Source organism: Terrapene carolina, unplaced genomic scaffold (assembly GCF_002925995.2).
Source record: "Terrapene carolina triunguis isolate 2854851 unplaced genomic scaffold, T_m_triunguis-2.0 Scaffold232, whole genome shotgun sequence".
Classification (NCBI taxonomy): domain Eukaryota; kingdom Metazoa; phylum Chordata; order Testudines; family Emydidae; genus Terrapene; species Terrapene triunguis.
This window is the reverse complement of record NW_020664583.1, coordinates 1421349-1437508: the sequence shown is the minus strand read 5'-3', so window position 1 is coordinate 1437508 and position 16160 is coordinate 1421349. Positions and strand designations below refer to the sequence as shown.

At 45.6% G+C, this 16160-nt stretch overlaps 1 protein-coding gene across 1 annotated transcript in view; it reads left to right on the top strand.

Annotated features, from left to right (window-relative positions):
- The window catches only part of TSEN2 (tRNA splicing endonuclease subunit 2), a 20651-nt gene extending 5549 nt beyond the window's left edge, over positions 1 to 15102 (top strand). Inside the window, exons 5-12 of the mRNA XM_026656705.2 lie at positions 2690 to 3245; positions 3500 to 3577; positions 4159 to 4209; positions 4972 to 5110; positions 6461 to 6497; positions 7525 to 7636; positions 14331 to 14420; positions 14796 to 15102. Of these exons, the coding sequence (XP_026512490.1) occupies positions 2690 to 3245; positions 3500 to 3577; positions 4159 to 4209; positions 4972 to 5110; positions 6461 to 6497; positions 7525 to 7636; positions 14331 to 14420; positions 14796 to 14855 (1123 nt within the window). The 3' untranslated portion in view covers positions 14856 to 15102. The remainder of the gene's footprint in view (positions 1 to 2689; positions 3246 to 3499; positions 3578 to 4158; positions 4210 to 4971; positions 5111 to 6460; positions 6498 to 7524; positions 7637 to 14330; positions 14421 to 14795) is intronic.
- Positions 15103 to 16160: the final 1058 nt, after the last annotated feature.

The following is a 16160-nucleotide window of genomic DNA, read 5'->3' as shown; positions in this document are numbered from 1 at the left end:
GATTAATAAGACTGGGACTTTTCAGCTTGGAAAAGAGACTACTAAGGCGGATATGATAGAAGTCTATAAAATCATGACTGGTGTGGAGAAAGTAAATAAGGAAGTGTTATTTACTCCTTCACATTACACAAGAACTAGGGGTCACCAAATGAAATTAATAGGTAGCAGGTTTAATACAAACAAAAGGAAGTATTTCTTCACACAACGCACAGTCAATCTGTGGATATAATGCGGTAAAGCAACGCTCCAGGGGGGTGGGGCTGCGCACTCCGGCAGATCAAAGCAAGCTCGATATAATGCGGTTTCACCTATAACGCGGTAAGATTGTTTTGGCTCCCGAGGACAGCGTTATATCGGGGTAGAGGTGTACATCATAAAGGAGCAAAGAGAACATGTCCAGTTTTTTTGCCATTTGCACTTTAAGGCTTGCTATTTAGTAGACCTTCTTAAAGTACCTTAGAATTACCAAATACCTATAATTTTACAGTTTGAAATCTGAAGTATGTCACAGTCTTAGGAGATGTAAATGTATAGCATTAAAAACATTTCCTAAATGAGTTAAATATCTTGCTGATCTTCCTTGTGTTCCCATCTCCTGTTTTAGAACTGCAGAAAGAAGTAAAACAAACAGATTTTTTTTTTTTAAATTTGGAAAGACCATTTCAGATCTTTATCATATTACTGTTGATGGCCTGTTCAAATCACATTTACAAGACCGCTCTTCTTCAACCATAAACTATTTACAATAGTATCACTTAGTTTACTTTAGGATGACCTTTCCAAGGGCATTTCTGAATAAGTTGGGCCTAAATATATCCAAGGCACAGCACTCTCAGATACTGATGTATTGATTTGAAACTGAAATTCTGCAAGGTCTGTTTGTAGCTGAGAACTAGTTCGGGACGTATTTTGGCATTGGTCTTCAGTGTTCTATTGCGCGCTGTTTAAATCAGCATCCTTAAATTCTACTTTTAGCTACTAGTATAACATATGAAGAATGTAAACACTGTTTATATAAAGTCTTCACTGCAGTAGTTGGTAATCATATAGGGCCTGATCCTGAAGTCCTTTCACAGGCAATACTTCCTTTAATATTTGGTTGAGTGAGTACTGCAGAATTGGGCCTTTAAGCGTTATAGTGTGCTTAGCTTTCATATAGCAGCCATTAGGAAGTGTCTTCTCTTCAGACTTCATTTGTTCCAGATCCTCTGCTGATGGCTCCATTAAAGCAAGTGGACCTCCACTGCTTTACACCAGCTGAGGATTTGTCCCTAAATCTCGTGTTAAAGTCAGCCTGTTTCATTAGCCTTCAGTGGATTTAAACCCACTTATACTTGGACTGAAACACTGTTTAGTCTTTTCCTTTAAATACATTCAGAATTTAACTAAGATTTAAAAGATGAATTAGTCCAGTCTAATTTTTTTTGTAGGCTTCATGTTTAGATAAGTTTGTGTTATTCAGCTGCTTGTTAAGAAGTGCCATCTGTTACTCCAGGGATAGGCAACCTATGGCACGCGTGCCGAAGGCGGCATGCGAGCTAATTTTCAGTGGCACAACCACCATTCCAGAGGACAGGCGTCCATGCTGATGATGGGTTCTGTTCAATAATGATCCAAAGCAGAGTGGACCGACACATGTTCATTTTCGTCATCTGAGTCAGATGCCACCAGCAGAAGGTTGATTTTCTTTTTTGGTGATTCGGGTTCTGTAGTTTGGAGTGTTGCTCTTTTAAGACTTCTGAAAGGATGCTCCACACCTCGTCCCTCTCAGATTTTGGACAGCACTTCAGATTCTTAAACCTTGGGTCGAGTGCTGTATTTATTTTTAGAAATCTCACATTGGTACCTTCTTTGCATTTTGTCAAATCTGCTGTGAAAGTGTTCTTAAAATAAACGTGCTGGGTCATCATCCAAGACTGCTAGAACATGAAATACATGGCAGAATGCGGGTAAAACAGAACAGGAGACATACAATTCCTCCCCCAAGGAGTTCAGTCACAAATTTAATTAACACATTTTTTTAATGAGCATCATCAGCATGGAAACGTGTCCTCTGGAATGGTGGCTGACGCATGAAGGGGCATATGAATGTTTAGCATATCTGGCACGAAAATACCTTGCAACACCGTCTACAAAAGTGCCACGCGAACACCTGTTCTCGCTTTCAGGTGACATAAATAATAAGGACACAGCATTATCTCCTGCAAATTGTAACCAAACTTATTTGTCTGAGCGATTGACTGAACAAGAAGTAGGACTGAGTGGACTTGTAGGCTCTAAAGTTTTACATTGTTTTATTTTTGAATGTAGTTATTTTTTTACATAATTCTACATTTGTAAGTTCAACTTTCATGATAAAGAAATTGCACTACAGTACTTGTATGAGGTGAATTGAAAAATACTATTTTTTTTTTTACAGTGCATATATTTATTTTATTAAGTGAGCACAGTCCACTTGGTATTCTGTGTTGTAATTGAAATCAATATATTTGAAAATGTAGAAAACATCCACAAATATTTAAATGGTATTCTATTATTGTTTAACAGCATGATTTAGTGCGATTAATTTTTTAATCATGCGCTTAATTGTGATTAATTGTTTTAATCACTTGACAGCCCTAGTTTTAACATATTAGTTGAACAATACTCTGCCCTAGAATCTTCCACTTCTTGTTTTTCCATTATCCAGGTACCAGTGTCATCTAGAATGGGCTAAAAGCCTTATGCAAGAACAAGGACTTGATGACTGCTCCATTAACAAAATTCTTGAAACTTATACTAAGCCATTTGATCTGCCTTTTATGAAAGGGGAAGGAGAAGTTGCACAAAATGATGACTCTTACTGCAGAATGGCTGCAGAAATGGAAAACGTAGAAGATGGAATGAAACTTTCAAGAGATTCTGCCATAAATAATGGAGATTCAGCAGCACCAAATGTTAAATGTCATAACATGAGTGTAGACTGCAAGAAAGTTTGTTTGGAAGGTGATTCAGCTTACGATGATCCACTAGCCAACTATGACTCTGAGGAACTGTATCCATTGGACACTAAAGCTATAGTTAAAGTACATTGCCAAAAACATGATGATTTTATTGTGCACTGTGGCTGCAAGGCCGAAGATTATACCAACCAAATATTTCATAACTTGGCCAAAGGGAAAGAATATGCTTATGAGTATGTATTGGTGCAGGAAGAAGAAAGCAAATTGTGTTATGAAGATGAAGCAGCAAATGATAAATCAAATGTAAGCCAAGCGAGTTGTCTTTTTCATGGGTAACTTATTTTATTTTACTAAATATAGTCAGTGTGTTCTTTTCACAATTCAGTATTGTTGTCGATTTAAATGTTCATCTATATAGTAAATAAATCACTAATGTTTAATGAAAAGTTAAGGTGGAATCTAAGATGTTTGAAAAATGTCATTTGAATGCAACACACGTATTTCCTTTTTCTTTGGTTGCTTCTTTATAATTTGATTTTTATACTTTTTTCTTTTAGTTAATCAAAAGGGAAAAATTAGTATGCAGAAGAAATCCATTTAGGATTTTTGAATATTTGCAACTCAGTCTAGAGGAGGTATGTTTAAATATTGTGAAACTTCTTTTTCTTCTAACATCAGAACAAAGCACTAATCTATGCAATAAATACCTCTTTCTTAAAGAATGATCTGTTTTTTTAAAATCCAAAATGTTTGCACTGTTTTTGTAAATTTAGTAATAATTTTAATGATCTGTAGATTACATGGACATAGTGAAAGACATTCAAGGGACCAGTCCTGCAGATTTTATGCATATGAATAATTCCATTTATCTGAGTGGCTAGTTACATGAGTAAGGGCTACAGGAACAGACCTATAATTTTCACATGCAACCATGTATCTAGTCTTTCTTCCAAAAATATGTATACACACTGCTTTAATTAGAATACAGTGTCTGCATATGCTGCTCTCCTGTGAGTAAAATTCCGATAACGGTTTATCTTTAAAGTCACAATGACGTTCTTCAAAGGTGATTCTCTGGGAATGCGTCTCTTTCGGTGGCTTTCAAACTTCTCTTATGCAATAATTCTAGAGTTTGTTGTAACATGTAAATCGTATAACTACAGGTCTCCATGTGATACAGACAGAATATTTTAACTTACTCTTTTTACGTTTTTAGGCATTTTTCTTGGTCTATGCTCTAGGATGTTTGAGTATTTATTATAACGAGGTAAGATGTTACATTTAGTTATCTGCAACTTTTGCTCTGAAAGATGCAAAATACTATTGACTTGGATATAGATCACTGTCTCAAACTTCTAACTACTGACAGAATCACATGCTGCTAATCTCAAAGGCAGCAACTACCAACTAGAAGGATTTGGAAATTTTCTCTTTAGTTGTGTGTTTCTATTATTTGTGTAGATATAAGAATATTGTCCATAAACTTTGTGCAATGCTTTTTATTTAGCAACAAAATACAGATAAACAGGTACCTTCTGTGGAAGAAAGTTTGTGTGTGGAGTTGCTGGGAGAAATACAAGAGAAAAGAGGTGTGTGGGAAGAAGTATGTATAGGAATGTCCCTCCCTTTTGTGAAAAAGTTTGCAGTTTGAATTGTAACCACTGTCTTTCATAACAAACAATAGCTTTTATTTTTCTTTACATATATCATCGGTGTAGGGTTCTCGCTCTTGAGTCCTGAGCTACCAACATGCGACCAAGCAGAATTCTGCTAGCTCAAAGGTTGTGGGGTTTTTTTGGTATTGATTGGTAGACTCCTATTGAAGCAGACTTCCGTTGCAGACAATGGACTCCCATAGTGCTAATGTCTCAAGTGTAGTCTTTTTGCAATGGGATTATAATGTTTGATACTTGAATAGAATATTCTACTAAAGACACTGTTTTATGTGTAACATTTCCTGGATATTTCCCTGTAAGTAAGAGCAGCAGGTTAGTGTAATAATACTAATGTCTTTGGTTATGATTTTTAGGAACCTTTAACTATTTTGAAGCTATGGGAAGTTTTTAGTGAAGTGCAACCTAATTTTAGAACTACATACATGGCGTATCACTACTTCCGAAGTAAGGGATGGGTCCCCAAAGTAGGACTGAAGTATGGAACCGATCTCTGTGAGTAGTTTCCTTTCAAAAATGGAATAGCTTGCAACTAAATCTTTAATAGCCAATGCACCACTTAAACTTGACATTGAGGCTGTACAAGCAGAGCAGATCTCCACAGCTCCTGTGTGGAAGATGACTGCACGCTGGTTAGGCTATAGGCTAGCAGATAAGGTATTAATGCAGGCAGAGGCTATGGTCTGCCCCTGTGCAGATTCATTGGTACCAAAACAGGCTGTAAGTGACTTGGAGGACCTGTAGCTTTGGCCTATAGGCTAGATATTAGCTGTGGAACTGCACTGGAATTCACCTCATGAGCCAATCCACCCGCTCTGCCGAGAAGCCCAAGTGGAATTAATGAGTGTTTGGAGTAGTGAGCTTTCTCTGTTCTCACAGCCTGATCCAATTCCTGTTGAATTCTATGGAAATCTTTCCACCAACAGTGGGAGTTGGATTGGAGCATATACTGAAGTTGTAATTCAAATCACTTATTTTTGTTTTGTTATGCTTTCTTCCCAAATGGACATATTCAGTAGTGTCTATACTTCCATAGTAAATAGCTTAAGAATTGTTAAGTAATAATTTCTTGATTACAATTTTGTAGTTTGAAATGAGTGATAGTGTAATTTATCCTCTAATAGAAAATTGTTAAATGATGGCAAACCATGAAGAAAAGCATGTCTGTATAAAATATCAGAATGCTTCTTTTCATTCAGATGAAACTACACCTCTACCCCGATATAACGTTGTCCTTGGAAGCCAAAAAATCTTACCACGTTATAGGTGAAACTGCGTTATATCGAACTTGCTTTGATCCGCTGGAGCGCGCAGCCCCGCGCCCCCCCCCCCCGGAGCGCTGCTTTATCGCGTTCTATCCGAATTCGTGTTATATCGGGTCGCGTAATATCGGGGTAGAGGTGTACTATAAGACTCTTAAGGAATGTTTTTGTGTGCGCACTGGGAGTTAACACACAATCCTTATGGTATAGAAGTTGTACCTGAATGCAATTTCTTCACCATCCACTAAAATAATCATTATAATAGGTGAAATGTTGGTATTGGTTGCCTGACATCTCCATGAGTTTATTTGAGCTTGTTCTTCAGCAGTTTACTTTCTGGTCTGAATTTTGTTTCCTATCCACTTTATACAGCACTGGCTTTTGACATATGCCATGCAATTAAACTAGGATCAGCTGGAGCTGGTTGAAAGGGTTCAGCCTCTCTCCTCTGATTTTGCAATAGCTTGTTTATGTAATGGGTATGATTGTTAGTTATTTATAAGGGTTCTGATCTCTGATACTGAGATCCAAAATTGGGAATTCATGATTCTCTGACTAATACAGTATTTCTTTTTTGTTGCAGTGCTATATCGAAAAGGTCCCCCCTTTTACCATGCAAGGTTTGGCGTTCACTTTATATTCTGAATATAAAACACTTACTCTGCATTTGACTAGTGTGATTTAACTTCTATTTTTGTTTCAAATGAATGAATACAATTTTCTCTCTTCCCCCACCCCCTTTTTTACTGGGATATATTTCTCCTAATTAAAAGTATGATTTTCCTGCTTTGTACCTTCTACACCCAAAACAAATTTTTCTAACCAGGAAGGTTAACCATGCATGATAAGCAAATATTTTGAATCAACATGTCATTTTACTAGAAGCACAAAACAAGAAGTTTGAGAGTGAGTTCATATACAAATATTTAAGAATATAATTGAAGACTACAGAATGCCTCCCTGGGCATCTCTAGATGTTGTATGTGCTGATTGGAATCAGAAAAATGATCTGATTTTTGTAATAGTGTATCTTTTTTATTATGAATGATTTAGGTAATTTTGGGGGTAACCTAGGGAAAAAAGCCCATAACTTATTATAAGTGATCTCCATTCCTCTGCCAATCAATTTGCATGCCTAATTAGTTATGGGGTGTGAATGAAAGATGGACACTCTCAAGAGAACACTGTTGAAAGAAGAGAAGCAGGATGGTGGGATGAGGTAGGAGCAGTGGGGAGAGGAACCATCATTCACTGCATTCACCATTTACTTCCTCCATCCAGTGCTTAATTTGTAATGAAAGAAGTAACAGGACTCAAGCAATTAGGTGCCGGGGCTCAAGCAATTTTTTTTACTTTCATAACTGACGTGGCAAGCCCAAGGTGCCAGTGCTGTGAACTGCCAAGCCTAGAGGTACCAGGCTCAGCCCTGGCAAGGCCTGGCACAAATTAAGCATTGCATCCACCACTTCCTCTTTGTCTAGTAGAAACAGATGCAGGTCTTATGGCTTGTCTGCAGCCTACAGGTTTGTTGTTTGGCTATGACACTCACAATAGCCAAATATTCTCAGGCAGAAGTTTTTAAATTACAGGATTTTTAAGTGACCATAATTTTCTCTTTGTAATCTGTTCTTTGGGTTTATTTTCCAGTTACTCAGTCATTGCTGAACTGGTTAATGACAACTTTGTAGGGTCACTGCGCAGACCGCTCAACTGGATGTCTTTGTCTGGCTTGAACAGAACAACAGTGAATGTTTCTAAGGTAACAACATAAGATACTGATTCTGCATCTAGAAATAGTTTTAACTGGTAAATGTAATAGTTTAGCTTGGAGATTTTTTGTGGAAAAGCAACACTGGACTTGGATCAGAATTTGGGTTCTGAGCATGATTGCTTCATATTTAGGCTGGGGGGCAGCGCACGCTAGTGGTGTTTGAATACATCCTTTCCTGGCCAGTATTTGTAGCAATGTTGATCGGTTCTAAGGGATCCATATCCAGGTCTCCTTGGTTGGAGCAGGAGGGTCACATCTGTGCAGGCTCTTTGAAAGTTATTGGGGGAAATAAAGGTGTGCAGAATGGGGAAGTCCTGGAGTGACATTCCTTTCCAACTCAGCACTCCAAACTTCCTTCCACCTCCACTCACCTGCCCAAATAGGAAAGTATTTTGGATGTGCAAACTTCTAAAAGGTTACCAGTTCTGTATGACCTGTCTATATAGATAATTCTACTATGCCAGTTACCAGGGTATCCAGGCGTCACAAGAGTGGTAATGTCTGCCTCAAGGCAGATACACAAATGGGTGTGTTCTCTCTTCAGTATGTATATCTAGTTCTTTGAGTGATTGTTCATGTCCATTCCAAGCAGGTGTGTGCGCGCCGCGTGCACGCCAGCCGGAAGATTTTACTATAGCAGCATCCGTAGGGTCGGCTTCGGCGCCCCCTGGAGTGGCGCCTTCATGGCGCTGTATATAGGGGCCAGCCGACCCCCCCACCCCCCTCAGTTCCTTCTTACCGCTGGTGACGGCTAGCTGGAACTTCGCTTGCTCTTCAGCAATCATAGCAGTGTTCCGTCGTTGTTGTAAATAGTTAGTTAGTTTGTTGTTTAGTGTTAGCTTAGTTAGTTATTAGTTGGGGGGTTTTCCCCAAGTTTTCGTCGCCCCGCTGGGGCATGCCCGGGTCCCCAGGGTTCAAACTCTGCCGGGACTGCGGGAAATTCATGTCGAAGAGTGACCCGCACTCTTCGTGCTTGAGGTGCCTAGGGGAGAGCCACCAAAGAGACAGGTGCAGTATCTGCAGGGCTTTTCACCCCAGGACTCTCAAAGATAGAGAGCAGAGACTTAAAGTCCTCCTAATGGAGGCGGCCCTGTGGCCGCAATCAGATCCCGGGCCTAATGAGACGGCACCGAGCACTTCATCCTCGGTGCGCAGTGGTCCGGTACCGGAGATAAGTCGTGAGGCCAAGGCCACCAAACCCCGGCACCGGAGAGAGTCGGCGCACAAGAAACCATCCTCGATGAGACACCGTTCCCCATCGCCAGTGCCGGTTAAAAAGAACAGGCCAGTGAGGGATCGTTCTCCACACCGGGACTCTAAAGGGCCAGCGCCGTCCACGTCTACTACAGGACAATTTGCGCCGCAGACCCATCCGGCCATCCCGTTGACTCCCGCCCCGGAGAGGGTACGCTCGAGTCTGGAAAAGCCTAGATCCCCGGACATGATGGAGGAAGTGCGCCTCCCATCGACGCCGGAGACGTTCGAGGCCGCCTCAGACCTCTTGAGCCTCCCGGTGCCGGCGTCGCCGCACTGGTGCAGAGACCCTCCGGCTACTGCTCGGCCCCATTATCAATCTAGGGGCAAACTGGCAATGCTCTCGCCGCGCTCCCCGCGCCACGCCACTCTAGCGGCACCGGTGCAGACAGCACCCTCTATGGCGACAGTGGGTACCGCGCCTCCCATGTCCTCCTACTCAGAAACCTCGGACTCGGAGGCGGACTCGTACCGCTCTAACAGATCGAAAAGTAGGCGATCATCCTCGCGTACGAGTGCCCAACCGTACCCACCGCAGTGGCAGCAGCAGCAGTGGCAACCGCCCCCCCAGTGGCCGTTCTGGACGCCATGGGCCTACCACCAGTCAGTGGGTCAGGCGTACGGACCCCGCTCACGAGCCACATCTGTATCTTTGACGTCAGCGGTACCGCTGCTAATGCCGCCACCGGCACCGCCGTCTGACAGGAGTGTGCCACAAAGGGACACTGCACCGCCCAGCCAAACAACGGCACCGATGGGGACCTTGCTCCCAACACCGCAGGCACCGTCCAGCACGCCTCGTCGCTCGGTGTCGACCCCGGTACCAGCCGCGGTGCCGCATCTCGAGCCCGCACCGGCCGCGCAGCCTGAGTACCGTGTGCTGCAGGCCCTCGTAGAGGGAGAGGGGGTAGATGAAGGCCCTCTTCAAGGGATCTCTTCCTCCTAATCTCCGGATGAGGCAGTAGCAGGTACTTCAGCGACACCAGCCCTGGAGGACAATAGGATCCTCCAACAACTGCTTACTCGAGCAGCCCAAAGCCTCTCGATCCAGACTGAGGAGATTGAGGTGGACACGGATCCGGTGATTGATATCCTGACCCCGTCAGGCCCATCCAGGGTAGCCCTACCTCTCATAAAGACCATTACGGACACAACCCGCACCTTGTGGCAAACCCCTGCCTCATTGGCCCCTACGGCCAAAAGGACTGAGAGGCGATATTTCGTTCCAACCAAGGGCTATGAACATCTTTATACTCACCCTCCCCCAGACTCCCTAGTGGTTGATGCGGCCAACCAGAGGGAATGCCAAGGTTTTCAGGGGGCTACGCCTAAAAATAGAGAGGCCAAAAAGTTGGACCTGTTCGGGCGCAAGGTGTATTCAACGGGGGGCCTGCAGTTGTGCATTGCCAATCAGCAAGCCATAGTGAGCCGGTATGGACACAACACGTGCTCGGCTTTATCTAGGTTCACGGACCTCCTCCCACAGGAGTCGCGAACTGAGTTTTCAGCCCTGGTTGAGGAGGGGAGATTGATTACCTGGGCTTCCCTCCAGGCAGCCCTGGACGTGGCCGATTCGGCTTCACGCATGTTGGCAACTGGTCTGGTCATGAGGCGTGGAGCCTGGCTTCAAGTTTCCGACCTCCCTCACGAGGTCCAACAAACAATCCAGGACCTCTTCATGCTCTTCTCGGAGAAGACTGATAGGCTTCATAGCCTAAAGGACTCACGGACCACTCTCCGTTCACTAGGCCTACACACCCCTGTCACTCAGCGTAGGCAGTTTAGGCCACTGCAGGCCCCTCGGCCGTACCAGCCTCAAAATCGAGGGGATGCCTTGTGCAGAAGGCCAAGGACGGGCAGGAGGAGGCAACAACAGCAGCCCTTCGGCCAGTCATCTGCCCAACCAAGGCCTACACAGGGGCCTAGACCACCATTTTGATGGCTCGGTCGAGGACGACCTCCCAGTCAGAACCCTGGATCCGTTCAACCTTACCTTCTTGTCACGTCTGTCCCCCTTTTATCGTGCTTGGGCCCGGATCACATCGGACGCTTGGGTGCTTCGCACGGTAAAGGAGGAATATTCTATCCAGTTCTCCTTCCTCCCGCCCCACCAGCCCCCTCCCCGTCCCTCTTCAGGGACCCCTCTCACGAGCAACTTCTACTTCAAGAAGTTCAGTCCCTCCTCACATCAGGGGCAGTAGAGGAGGTTCCTCAGGAGCTACGGGGCAAGGGCTTCTATTCTCGATATTTCCTAATACAGAAAGACCTATTCTGGACTTGCGGTGTCTCAACAAGTTTGTAAAGAAGCTCAAGTTCCGCATGGTCTCCCTGTCCTCCATCATTCCTTCCATGGATCCAGGAGACTGGTATGCCGCCCTCGACTTAAAGGACGCACACTTCATATTGCGATAATCCCTCAGCACAGGCATTACCTCAGGTTTCTCGTGGGCAACGCTCATCTACAGTTTACGATTCTGCCCTTTGGTCTGTCAGCAGCCCTAAGGGTCTTCACGAAGTGCATGGCAGTGGTGGCTGCCTTCCTACGCAGGCACGGGATACAGGTGTTTCCTTACCTGGACGATTGGCTCATCAAGGGCAGGTCCAGGGCGCAAGTGGAGGCTCAGGTGGTCTTTACCAGGCAAACCTTCCTCGCGCTCGGCCTCTTACTCAACGAGGCCAAGTCCGCACTATCTCCAACCCAAAAAATCGAATTCATAGGAGCAGTTCTGGACTCGACACACGCCAGGGCATATCTCCCAGAGGCCAGATTCCGGACTATATCCAACATTATTCTCGGCCTCCAACGTTACCCCACCACCACAGCAAGAAGCTGCCTCAAATTACTAGGGCACATGGCAGCATGTACCTACGTGGTGAGACACGCCAGACTCAGACTGCGCCCACTCCAGTCTTGGTTGGCAGGGGTTTATTGGCCAGTCAGGGACTCCCTAGAATCAGTGGTGAGGTTATCTCGGCCGGTGTTGGACTCCCTTCAATGGTGGCTCGACCCGCGGGTGGTCTGCGCAAGAGTTCCTTTCCTCGACCCCGAGCCCTCCCTCTCCCTGGTAACGGACGCATCGGATCGGGGATGGGATGCACATCTGGGCGACCTCAGAACCCAAGGCCTTTGGTCACGAGAGGATCTTTCGCTGCACATCAATGTCAGGGAATTATGAGCTGTGCGCCTTGCATGCATAGCCTTCAAATCCCAGCTGGCAGACAGGTGCGTTCCTGTCCTCACGGACAATACTCCAACGATGTTCTATATCAACAAACAGGGTGGTGCTCGCTCCTCTCCCCTTTGCCGGGAGGCCCTCGCATTATGGGACTTTTGCGTACAGAACGTAATTCACCTGACAACATCCTACCTCCCGGGGATGCACAACGGGCTCGCGGACGCAGTCAGCCGCTCGTTCCAGGGTCACGAGTGGTCTATCCGCTGGGGTATAGTTCTCTCAATTTTCCGGCTCTGGGGTCATCCCCAGGTGGACCTGTTTGCCTCCAGCGAGAACAGGAAATGTCATCAGTTCTGCTCCCTCAGGGGACGCAGTCCAGGGTCCCTAACAGACGCCTTTCTCCTCTCTTGGACAGACGGGCTATTTTACGCCTTTCCCCCGATTCCCATGATTCACAGAGTAATCCTCAAGGCCCGCAGAGATCACGCTCGGCTCATCCTGATAGCGCCTGCGTGGCCGCGCCAGCACTGGTACACGTCTCTTCTGCACATGTCTATGCGGGTGCCACTCAGGTTGCCCCTACTACCGGACTTGATCACACAGGATCACGGTCGCCTGCTTCACCCAAACCTGGAGTCGCTCCACCTTACAGCCTGGATGCTCCATGGCTAAACCCCGTGGAGATGCAATGCTCTCATCAGGTCAGGCAGGTCCTTCTGGGTAGCAGGAAGCCCTCAACAAGGAGCATGTACTTGGCCAAGTGGAAGCGCTTCTCCCTCTGGGCCACACAACGGGGCCAGGCTCCCTTGCTTGCCCCAGTCCCTCTTATATTGGACTATTTGCTGTATCTGAGACACCTGGGACTGACTGACTCGTCGGTTCGAGTACACCTTGCTGCAATCTCGGCGTTCCACCCGGGAGAGGGGGGTACCTCAGTGTTTGCGAACCCGCTCGTTGGATGGTTCCTTAAGGGTCTTGACAGACTGTTCCCGCACATTTGTCAACCTGTCCCTGCGTGGGACCTCAATTTGGTCCTGTCCGTCCTCACAGGGCCCCCCTTTGAGCCTCTGGCTTCGTGCTCACTGTTATATCTTTCATATAAGGTCATGTTCTTGGTGGCTATCACATCAGCCCGGAGAGTGTCAGAACTCAGAGCTCTAACATCTGAACCCCCGTACACCGTCTTCCACAAGGACAAGGTCCAACTCAGGCCGCACCCAGCATTCCTGCCTAAGGTGGTTTCCCCATTTCACATAGGTCAATACATTTTTCTCCCCGTATTTTATCCGAAACCACACTCCTCTGTGAGGGAGCGTAGGCTGCATTCCCTCGACGTTCGCAGGGCTCTCGCTTTCTATATCGAAAAGACAAGATCCTTCAGGAAGTCAACCCAACTTTTCGTCGCTGTGGCTGACAGGATGAAAGGCCTCCCAGTCACGTTGCAGCGAATTTCGGCTTGGATCAGAACCTGCATCCAGGAGTGCTACAGTCGGGCCAATATACCAGCCCCACCTATCACGGCCCACTCCACAAGAGCGCAGGCCTCTTCCGCTGCGTTCCTGGCCCAGGTCCCGACGCAGGAAATTAGTAGAGCGGCCACCTGGTCCTCAGTCCACACCTTTACGGCGCACTACGCCATCACACACCAGGCCAGAGATGATGCTGCCTTTAGCCGCGCAGTCCTCCAGTCTGCAGTGACCTCCGACCCCACCACCTAGCTTCGGGCTTGTGAGTCACCTGCTTGGAATGGACATGAACAATCGCTCGAAGAAGAAAAAACGGTTACTCATCTTCTCGTAACTGTTGTTCTTCGAGATGTGTTGTTCATGTCCATTCCAATACCCACCCTCCTGCCCCTCTGTCGGAGTATCGGCAAGAAGGAACTGAGGAGGAAGGGGGTCGGCTGGCCCCTATATACAGCGCCATGAAGGCGCCACTCCAGGGGGCGCCGAAGCCGACCCTACGGACGCTGCTATAGTAAAATCTTCCGGCTGGCGTGCACGCGGCACGCACACGCCTGCTTGGAATGGACAACAACACATCTCGAAGAACAACAGTTACGAGAAGGTGAGTAACCATTTTTTCCCATTAACAAGCATTATACAAGTGTATATACCTCTTAATTTGCCTCAGAGATGAGATCTGTTGTTCAAACTAAACACCTGGATTCTAATTTAAAACCTGTTTCAAAAAAATCAATTGAAGCTTGTACATTTGTCTCACATAAGGAATATTTGTGTATTTGTCAACAGGAACTTATGTTATGCTATTTGATTAGACCATGTGATATGACTGAGAAAGAAATGTCATCACCAGACTGTCTAAAAAGAATTAAAGTTCAAGTAAGTTGTGCTCCGAATTATTTCTTCATCTTTGCTAGCTGAGCAATCCTTTGAGGCAGTTGAAGACTCTAGCTCCCTAGCATAGCAGCAGACTTTAATTTTTGCTTTCTCTCTGGCATGTTTCAAATTCTGGAGAGCACAAGACTGTGATGTTGAGCATCCTAGATTCTGTTGCACCCCAGAGTTGGTAGAAATTAATTGGAGGGCAGGCCTGGCACAGAGGTAGCTGGTCCCAAAGTTAATCTTTAAATGTAGGTTGGGGGGCATCAAGAATTGCTGCTACCGAGTTATGACTGGCATGACAGGAGGGAGGGGGGGAAGCTTTTTATTTTTTTTTATTTTTTGCTCTTGTAATAGTCCATGTTTCTATTTCAGGAACTGATTGTAAATCGTTGGGTCTCTTCCCGAGAGCGCAGTGAACAAGATGAACTATAATAAGATGGACCAAGAAATCCAGTGCTAAAGAAGCAAATATTATAAACAAATTAGGTTGAGAAAAGACTAATCTTTACAAGGCAGAGCTGTGCCATATTCCTGTTTAAAATATTCTGAATGCATGTCTCAACGCTGTTTAAAATTGTACAGAACATGGAGTATGCTGTGTACTATCAGAGAAGGTTGTACTGAAAAAGCATAATGGATAACTGTATTTGTCCATGTGAAAAAAAATTAAAGTAATCTCTTCCCAATCCAACATACACTGGTATTCCTATAGAACTTCTAAACATGTTGCTATCAAAGCTAACTGCACTGCATTGACTGCTAACAGTATAATATGTAACAAATCCACACACACCTAGGACTTCACACTGGTCACTAGACTGCATGCTATGGCCATTTGGTGCCTCACAGCCACTACATAAACTCTTATCTCCCTGCTCTGAAAGCACAAGCCTTTGCTGATTGAACTAAATCTCTGTTAGCAGTGTTACCAGGGAGAGGAAGAATTGCCCACTAGTTAGGGCACTAGTTTAGGATTTGGGAGACCAGGATTCAGGTCCCAGACTTCCTGTGTGATCTTAGGCATGTCATGTAGTCTCACTGTGCCCAGGGCTGGCTCCAGCTTTTTTGCCGCTCCAAGTGGTGAAAAAAAAAGAGAGAAAAAAGAAAAACCCGATTGAGCTGCCGCCGAAGAGGAAGAGAGGGAGTGAAGGACCCGCCGCCGAATTGCTACCGCAGACCTGGACATGCCGCCCCAATAACAGACGGAGTGCCACCCCTTTCTATTGGCCACCTAGGCACCTGCTTCCTTCGCTGGTGCCTGGAGACGGCCCTGACTGTGCCTCAGTAAAATGGGGATAATAACACTTCCCTACTCCAAAGGGGTGTTGTGGGGATAACTACAGTGAAGACTCAGGCCTGGTCTACGCTACGAGTTTAGGTCGTCTTTAGCAGCGTTAAATCGAATTAAGCCTGGACACGTTCACACGACGAAGCCCTTTCTTTCGACTTAAAGGGCCCTTTAAACCGGTTTCTTTACTCCACCTCCGACGAGGGGATTAGCGATAAAATCGGCCTTAGCGGGTCGGAATTGGGGTAGTGTGGATGGAATTCGACGTTATTGGCCTCCGGGAGCTATCCCACAGTGCTTCATTGTGATCGCTCTGGACAGCACTCTCAACTCAGATGCACTGCCCAGGTAGACAGGAAAAGGCCCGCGAATGTTTGAATTTCATTTCCTGTTTGCTCAGCGTGGAGAGCACAGGTGACCACGCAGAGCTCATCAGCACAGGTAACCGT